The following is a 10,036-nucleotide window of genomic DNA, read 5'->3' on the forward strand; positions in this document are numbered from 1 at the left end:
TCCCATGTAACTAAGAGAGCCTTGATTAGCATCCCCAACCTTGGCATTACCAACATCCTCTTTGGCACACAGACCTGAAAGTCAAAAGAGGCGTTCAGAGATGCGAATTTATGGAAATGCCACATTAAAAATAGATCAAGGGTGTCATTCCATAAAAAGGCGTTATGAGCATTAGCAGGCAGTCGGGTGATGAAATGTGTTTTTAGCAGTTGGAAAGAATTCAGACTTTAATTAGAGACAATTAGGAGCAGCTATGAACACTCAATGGATGGATGGATGGATGGATGGATGGATGGATGGATGGATGGATGGATGGATGGATGGATGGATGGATGGATGGATGGATGGATGGATGGATGGATGGATGGATGGATGGATGGATGGATGGATGGAGAGAACAATGCTCAACTCCAGCTGTGCTAAAACACACAATATAACAACACCTGTGATGCAAAACACCTGTTTCCAGGTACTTTGTATATCACCATGCAGATGCATTCTGTATAGACCAAGGCTCCTGACTTTATGACTCAAATAAAACACCCTCCTGCTTTGTTCATTATTGTTCACTTCAGTGATAGTTAGTATTTAAGTTCTGAGTTCTTTTAAGCCATGCTGAGCCTGACTCTCTCAATTAAAATCTCCATTCCAGTACATCAGCATGCCACAGACTGGGGCACATCTTATTAAAAAAAACCTGTCAAAGACCACAAAGATGAAACCTGGCACTAGCTTTCCCAAGGTGAACACCTTCTCAAATCCAGACGTTCAAATCTCTGTGACCGTTGCATGCCCCCTTAACCCAAATTAATCAACACACTCCAAACCCATCTATTAAAAATCCGCCTTCTGCCTGCACATTGTCACTTCTTTTCAAATGAGAACTTATTTTAGAAAGGACTGGACTGGCTGTAAGTGGAAACACTGGCACTAGCGTGCTGCCCTGAGCCAAAAACCTCCAGCTGGCTAAACTCAGTCTCAAGCAGGTAGCGCAACACAAAAAAACCATTAGATATGCTTTACGGGGCTCTCTGAGGAAAGCTGCCTTATACTATGGTCTGTCTGTCAGGCAGTTCGGCTGGCCGGGGAGATGCCCAAAGGGAACATGTGCATTATCTATTAGTTTAAGCCCCGTGTCTGTAGGGGAAAGCCCTCCATCTGTGGCTAACCTCAGCAGGCACAGGCCTGGATGGTATCCACCTTCTTTCTGGCAAGGGAGACGGCTTATGGAGAGAAAGATCATGCAAGCAGCGGTGCAGGGGCTGGTGGCATTTTCTTTTGATGCCTTTACCTTGCAGACGGGACAACTGGGAAGGTTTCACAATTTTTTTGACATTCTGAATATGACACGTTTTTTTCCCATAGTGGACAGAAATTGGATGCTTTTTTTTAGCAAGGGCATTTTCTGTGTCTGCATATAAATGGAAACTGTGTTAAAATCATTGGGAACTTTATATATATACTGAACAGAGGTGTAGTCAAAAGTAATATATTATACACTGTATATTGACTACTTTCAGACTGTTGAATTACTGAAATGTATTTACATAATATACAATTTATTTATTGTTGTATGGTTTGGAGACAGTTGCACTGAGGAAAAGACAGGAGGAAGAGCTAGCGGTAGCAGAGCTGAAGATGTCAGTTTTCATTATTTCATTATTCAGATTCATTATTATTATTATGTTTTGATCTATGCTGTATAGCTGTATTTAGTGATGTGTTTGTTGTTGTTATTTTTAATGATAAAATGCCATTGTTAGATTTTTAAAAGTTAATATTTGTATTTTAGTTTGTCTTGGATATATATGTATATATTTTTTGTGATTATATCAGATAACATTTTAAGCTGTCATATAGTCATGTTACAATGTGCCCATTCACATGTTTCAATGGGGCATGTTGTCACATTTCACCTCCATTCTTTTGGGGTAAATCAAGAAAAAAAAGTATTAATGGCATTAACGGAACAAAACCACATATTTGTAGTAGATATGTGAAATGAATGTAGGAAATAATAAATACTCTGAACCACAAGTGGATTTACACAAACTGAGAAAGTCAAAAGGCGTTAGGTTGTCCCCCGCTCTCCCCTTTACTACAGCAAAAGTAAGAGTAAGGCAGAATGCTATTGCAAATAAAGCCACTGAGTTTTCACATGCACGCAACACACACACACACACACACACACACACACACACACACACACACACACACACACACACACACACACACACACACACACACACACACACACACACACACACACACACACACACACACACACACACCTATCAGCATTGATATACAACAGCAGTGCAATAGTATGAGTCCATATGAGCAGAAATGCTTGGAAGTCTGTCATAACAACAGGAAGCAGCATGTGTTTGTGTGGTTGCTGTGCCACCACCACATTCCAGTATTAAATCACCATAATAAAAGCCATCCTGGACATGCATGCCAACACGTCACAGGCATAACAACTGGCCTGGAAACAGACATCAGTGCTGAACTAAAGTGAACCAAGGTTTCCATAACAGGCCCCAAAACAGTTCAGTGGCACCGAGTGTGTCTGGGTTAATGGCTCCCAGGGCAGGCGTTCAAAAGAAAACAGTCAGGCAGAGCTTTATAATGCCTATAAACTTTGGGTTTACCTGGACTTTCCTGTTACGGAGGGTTTACCGAGACGGCCTGGCCTAAATTCCCCTTAAGCCGAGGGGCTGATCTGAAAGTCTTAACTTATTGTATCGAGTGGAAATGGTCCAAAAGCCGCTAACACAGAGCATGAAGGTTGTATTATTTCTGTGAATTATGATCATTCCAAAAAGTGACAAGTCCTTATGACAGGTCTTGCGCTTCAATAAAGGTGAGTTCCAGATTTTGATTTGCTTAAACCTGTGGACGCGTGTTAATCCATGGTCATAATATTGCATTGAATCAATCTTATATTGTGCGTTTTCTTTCCCACATGCAGCTACATAGTAAAAACTCTGGCGTAAATAAAGTCAAATAAAAAAATGACAGCCTCGGCTGCTTCTCAACTTTTGCAAAATATGCAAATGTGACATTCATCGCCACAACCATGCATAAATACTTTAGTTTGTATAACAACTCAATTTGTGAATACTCAATAGCTGGAATTGTTATTTCTATAGTAAGTACATGTAGTAATGTGTAACTATGTCACCTTAAAATAAAGTATTACCTTAAAAATTTGCTTTTCAAATTGTGCTGGCATAATTTTTGTCCAGGCTGTCATGCAAAGAAATTATGAGCATGTATACTTTTGTATACTTTTTCCTATGCGTTTTTTGTTTTTCTATATTTTTTTAGCATAGTAAAAATAAAAAACCTGTAGCTGTAGTTTACCCCTTTTTTTGCCAAATAATGTTGTATAATAAATGCCTTAGCCAAGTGTAGTGTTTTGTTCTTCTATAATATTTAACATGTGTAAAAATATCTTAATATTTTGTTGGTTTCATTGAAACCAAACCAAACCAATCCCCTCCAGACATCCCTTTTGGCCACTACTGTACATAAAATCTCTTTCAATGGCTCTGATCCATCATTCGTTCAGACTAGTGATGGTGTGAGCTATGACAGTTGGGCGATTTTCCCTCTCCACTTCCTGTGAAGTGATGTATCGATGTTCCCTTATTCCCTATGTCGTTAGCAATGCACTTCGAACTGAACATGTTCACTCCTTTCGGATTGCAATCTCACTTAAGATGGAGAAATACCCTGTAAAGTCCACTTCACAGTCCACTTACAGTTGAATAGAATGCACCTTAAAACTTTCACAATTTCATAGTCCTACAACAGAGAGTTTAGGTCCTGGCTTTTGTTTGGGCAGTACAGTATTCCAGTCGTGATACACACAACAGTAACAGCTTTGATGCAAAACATGCAGTGCCTGACAAAGCCTTCCAGCAGTCACTATATCCACAATGCAATATAGCTTCTCATAACATAAAAATATGTTAAACACACCATCGTTCAAAAGTTTGGGCCCAGGAAGATCATTCTAAAATCTTGATTTGCTGCACAAGATTTTTTTATTTATTATTATCAATATTGAAAACTATTATTATCAATATTGAAAACACTGATAATAGGGTTATATCATAATACATGTTAAGTTACTCATAGCACTATTATGACACAATGTAGAACTGACATCATTTCTCACAATCCTTCCAACCGTTTTGCCCTCAGTGCAGCACAGACAGAAATTATTCATGATTGACTTGATCCTGTAAAATATATCTCTGACTCATTCAATCATATGTCCAGAAGACTTTCTGAGTTTACTGAGTTTATCTACAGAAAACTCAAATCTATAGATCTGTTCCAGCAAAACCTAGTGAACTGCCTACCTAAACAGCATTTTAAAACATCGTAGGTGCGGTTTTGAGACAAGGACTATTCCAGAGTAGTAGGAGGCATAATTAAGGCTAATTCTTTGGGTCAAATTTTCTAATACTTCTTTCTGATGTATAGTTATGAAAGGCAATCATCGAATGCATAACACTAAGTTCAGAGAAAACAACAAAGTACATTTTAATGCAATGCTGAAAAATACTGATAAAAAATTAAAATACAAACCATACTTAAATTAAACAACATCTATTAAGTAAAATTATAAATGATATGCATCTGCATATGCAAATTATATATATAAAATTAAGAGACCACCTGTGCAGTAGATTCAATTGTGAAATTTCCTCACTACAAAATATTCCACTAGAGATGCACCGATGGCAATTTTCTTGGCCGATTTCCGATTTTTTGTTAGTGAGATCGGCTGATACCGATTTTTGCCGATTCCGATTTTCGTTCTAAGAGCAAAATTTTATTTTTATTATAATATAAATTATTAAACATTACAATAGGATCTTCTCTCACTTAAACAACTCTCAAACAATACGTGTTCTGTGCCAGGAAAGAATAATTGAAAAACACCTTTTTCTCTTTTTTACTTGTCTAACAAAAGTCAAAAGATCCTATGAATAAACAAACCTGAAGTATACAATACTCTACCGAATAATAGTTCAGTAATTAGGCAATAAATGTTGCCAGCTAGGGATGTCACGGGACCAAAATTCCAGTAGTCTGTACCAATACCATAACATTTTTACGGTACTCTGTACCAATTCCAGTAGGCCTACCACAGCTAAAAAAAAATTATATATATATATATATATTTTATTTAAGCATTAAAAAAAGTATTAAGTTTATAATGTATGATGATAATCATTATAAGTAAATAATACAAAAACATTTAAAGACTGTATGATGTTTAAAAGTAAACATTGTTTATAAAAAAAAATAGCAAGTGAAAAATAATCAACCATCTAGGCATAATTATTATTATTAGTAGTGACGTATTATCATTACATAGAGACGTAGCTAAGATAATCTATCCTTATATTTTCTGTATTTAAAAAAAAATGTAAGCAAACTTTTATTTTGACGAGTTGCCGTGAAGACCTTGGAGTGTCTGTGTTCATGATATGACAATTTTCTCAAATGAAACAGAAAAATTCTCATTAAGTGACGGTTTATGCACTTGGCTAGTCATCCAGCACCATGAATTCCATAATTTTCTTTGTAGATGCTTTGGTCTTTTCGCTGCTTTTACCAAGGAAAGCTGGAGAGGCTGCTGACCTGTGGCTGGCTCTGAGCTCTGGCTAGCTTTAGTCGTTTTACCTTTACTACCTTCTTCAAACTGTGAATGTTCCACGTGATGGAGTTAAGTGTCATATTAGGTTTGTAGGTTTGACAAGTTTCACAAATGGCATAATTAGTGTCTTCTTCGCTCACAGTAAAAAAACTTCCGTGCCAACGACATGTTTGCATGCGACTTATTGCGAGCGTGGCTGTGACGTCAATGGCGCTTCCGAGCTCACAGCCGCATGTAGACGGATCAGAGACACGTGTGACTGATCGGCCAATCTCCGATAAAGGGCTGATCATGCAGAAAATCGTCCAATTACGATCCCTGGCTGATCAATCGGTGCATCTCTATATTCCGTGGTCAACTGTTAGTGGTATTATAACAAAGAGGAAGCAATTGGGAACAACAGCAACTCAGCCATGAAATAATAGGCCACATTAAATAGCTACAGAACTCTAAACGGGTGATGGGGCGGCAGTGGCTCAGTGGTTCATGTAGGTTGTCTACAAACCAGAAGGTTGGTGGTTCAATCCCCGGTTCCACCTGACCAAGTGTCGAAGTGTCCATGAGCAAGACACCTAACCCCAGCTGCTCCCGACGAGCTGGATGGCGCCTTACATGGCTGACATCGCCGTCGGTGTATGAATGGGTGAATGTGAGGCAAAAATGTAAAGTGCTTTGGATAAAAGCGCTATATAAATGCAGTCCATAAATGCAGTCCATTTAAACTTTGTGTGGCCTTCAGATTAGCTCAAGAACAGTGCGTAGAGAGCTTAATGGAATGGCATTTCATGGCCGAGCAACTGCATCCAAGCATTACATCCCCAAGTGCAATGGAAAATGTTGAATTAAGTGGTGTAAAGCAGTGGAGATGGGTTCTCTGAAGTGACCAATCACACTTCTCTGTCTGACAATCTGATGGATGAGTCTGGGTTTGGCAGTTGCCAGGAGAGCGCTACTTGTCTGACTGCATTGTGCAACGTGTAAAGTTTGGTGGAGGGGAGATTATGGGGTGGGATTGTTTTTTAAGGTTGGGCTTGGTCTCTTAGCTCCAGTGAAAGGAACTCTTAAAGCTCCAGCATACAAAGACATTTTGGACAATTTCATGCTCCAAAATTCATGGGAACAGTTTAGAGTTGGCTCTTTCGTTTTCCAACATGACTGTGCACCAGTACACAAAGAAAGGTCTATAAAGACATGGACAGTGTTGGGAGTAACGCATTACAAAAGTAATACATTACAGTAACTTATTACTTTTTGCTGTAACGCAGTAGTGCAAGGCATTATTAATCAATTTTCAGTAATATTTTACTCAGTACATTTTCAGTATCTGAAATCTGCTTTGCCGCACAGAGCGCGCATTTACTAATGAGCTGTCATTCACTGTGCGCGCACGGGCGCGTTTTCAGTTCATATGGACGCTTAACTTTTATAGGAATTCATTGAAAGCACTCGCTTTGCATCCGCTCCCGTTATTAATGCCCAAGCGGCAGTGCGCATGTTCCTTTCGGTTAAATAGTGATTTAAAAGCCCAGATACCGGTGATGTCATCACACTTTGATTAACCGGTGGGAAAATGTCCCCACCGTCTCATCCCTACTGTACATTCGCAAGATGGATGCGCATTGCTTAGTTTATCAGAGATAAGGACAAGAACGTAGGCTAGTCAAATGCAAATGCAGTCAAATGCAATCTTTGTCTAAAACCGAAATAACTATCTCGCAACTATGTCGCAACAATAAGAAAAGAACAAAGTTATTGTCATAACTTAGAGTTTACACAGTTCTGTTGTGTCTATGAACAGACCTAAGCTATTCCCAGATATTGCCAGATAATCACTTTACCTCTAAAATAATACTTATAACAGAGTTGGATCGTCATGATTTCTTGCATTGTCTTGAGCATTCACTTTTTTGCCAATTCTCTATTGTTAGCCTGGATGGCCCATGTCATTATTCTTCATCATATCGCCTTCTACTGGATGTAAAATGCTCTCTCCCTACATTTTAGAATGTTAAGAGCTACTTCTATAGTTATTTGGTGAAAGTAACTCAAAAGTAATACAGGAGTAATGTAACGCATTACAATTCTGAGATAGTAATATTATAATGTAAAGAATTACTTTTAAATAGCAGTAATAAGTAATCTATAATATATTACAGTTTGGAAGTAACTTGCACAACACTGGACATGGATGAGCGAGTTTGGTGTGGAGGAACTTGACTGGCCTGCACAGAGTCCTGACCTCAACCCAACAGAACACCTTTGGGATGAATTAGAGCGGAGACTGCGAGCCAGGCCTTCTCGTCCAACATCAGTGCCTGACCTCACAAATGCGCTTCTAGAAGAATGATCAAAAATTCCTATAAACACACTCCTAAACCGTGTGGAAAGCCTTCCCAGAAGAGTTGAAGCTGTTAGATGCAAAGAGTGGGCCAAATCCATACTAAACCCTACAGATTAAGAATGGGATGTCATTAAAGTTCATGTGCATGTAAAGGCAGAAGTCCCAAAATTCATTAGCAATGTAGTGTATATACAGACAGAAACACACACACACACACACACACACACACACACACACACACACACACACACACACACACACACACACACACACACACACACACACACACTCACTAGGTGTTAGAATAAAGCCTATTAGCTAGTATTAAATTCAAGAAGCTAATGAACCATGATTATTTCACAGAACAGCAGTTTTACAACGCACAATTTAATCACCACAATATGAAGTGTCAAGTATGACTTTAATTAGAAATCATTTCAGTTGAATAGACACAATCCAGAGGAATATTCTGAGTGAATGCATGTGTGATTCTGTGATTCTTACCTGGTCATCATAGCGATAGGTGAGATACTGCTCTCCTGTTGTGTCTTCCAGAAAGCTTCCTTGTGGAGAAAGTGCAAATTCAGGTAGGAAGTAGGCACTCTGCGTCTGACTCGCTAACCCCTGTAAAACAAGACCATAAAATCCACATTGAACCTAATTTAAAATTACTGTGGACATTATTATGTAGGGGGGTGTGCATGTAACATTTGCCAAAGCATGATGTAAGTATAAAAAATATGTTATCAAAGTGTGCATACAGATCAAGCTGAACGTACGGAACGATATTTATATCTTTATATACAAGTCCGAAAACCTGTCAGTATCTGGTATGACCACCATTTGCCTCATGCAGTGCAACACATCTCCTTCGCATAGAGTTGATCAGGTTGTTGATTGTGGCCTGTGGAATGTTGGTCCACTCCCCTTCAATGGCTGTGCGAAGTTGCTGGCAGGAACGGGAACACGCTGTCGCATACGCCAATCCAGAGCATCCCAAACATGCTCAATGGATAACATGTCCGGTGAGTATGCTAGTCATGCAAGTTTTCAGCTTCCAGGAACTGTGTACAGATCCTTGCAATATGGGGCCATGCATTATCATGATACAACATGAGGTGATGGTCGTGGATAAATGGCACAAAAATGGGCCTAAGGATCTCGTCACGGTATCTCTGTGCATGCAAAATGCCATCAATAAAATGCACCTGTCCTGTGTTCGTTGCCCATTACATACGCCTGCCCATACCATGATCTCATCACCACCATGGGCCACTCGATCCACAATGTTGACATCAGCAAATATATAATATATATAGTGTACAGTGTACTGTATACAGTATACAGTATTTGAACACCCTGCTAATTTGCAAGTTTCCATCCTGTGGTCTGTGTGGATCCTAACACTCCAGTATAGAGATGGGGACACTATACTGTCAAAGATCACCGTCCTTCGGGTGAGATGTTAAACCGAGGTCCTGACTCTCTGGTCGTTAAAAATTCCAGGATGTCCTTCGGAAAGAGACTAGAGGTGTAACCCCGGCATCGTGGCCAAATTTGCCCATTGGCCCCTGTCCATCATGGCCTCCTGATCATCCCCCTCTCCTGATTGGCTTCATCACTCTGTCTCCTCTCCACCAATCAGCTGGTGTGTGGGGAGCGTTCTGGCGCAATATGGCTGCCGTTGCATCACCCAGGTGGATGCTGCACACTGGTGGTGGCTGAGGAGATTCCACCCTTACATGTAAAGCGCTTTGAGTGCCTAGAAAAGCGCTATATAAATGTAATGAATTATTATTATTATAATAAGTTCTCCCACTTGGAAATCATGGAGGGGTCTGAAATCATACAAATAAATAGTTAAAAAAATCATTCATTGTGATTTCTGGATTTTTTTATAGATTATATCTCTCACAGTGGACATGCACCTACGATGACAATTTCAGACCTCTCATGATTTCCAAGTGGGAGAACTTGCAAAATAGCAGGGTGTTCAAATACTTATTTTCCTC

At 39.4% G+C, this 10,036-nt stretch overlaps 1 protein-coding gene across 1 annotated transcript in view; it reads right to left on the reverse strand.

The window, feature by feature from the left end:
- The window catches only part of adamtsl3 (ADAMTS-like 3), a 244,317-nt gene that overhangs the window by 195,558 nt on the left and 38,723 nt on the right, over nucleotides 1–10,036 (reverse strand). The window contains exon 3 of the mRNA XM_067445136.1: nucleotides 8,529–8,648. Within this exon, the coding sequence (XP_067301237.1) occupies nucleotides 8,529–8,648 (120 nt within the window). The remainder of the gene's footprint in view (nucleotides 1–8,528; nucleotides 8,649–10,036) is intronic.

This window comes from Pseudorasbora parva, chromosome 1 (assembly GCF_024679245.1).
Source record: "Pseudorasbora parva isolate DD20220531a chromosome 1, ASM2467924v1, whole genome shotgun sequence".
Classification (NCBI taxonomy): Eukaryota; Metazoa; Chordata; class Actinopteri; order Cypriniformes; family Gobionidae; genus Pseudorasbora; species Pseudorasbora parva.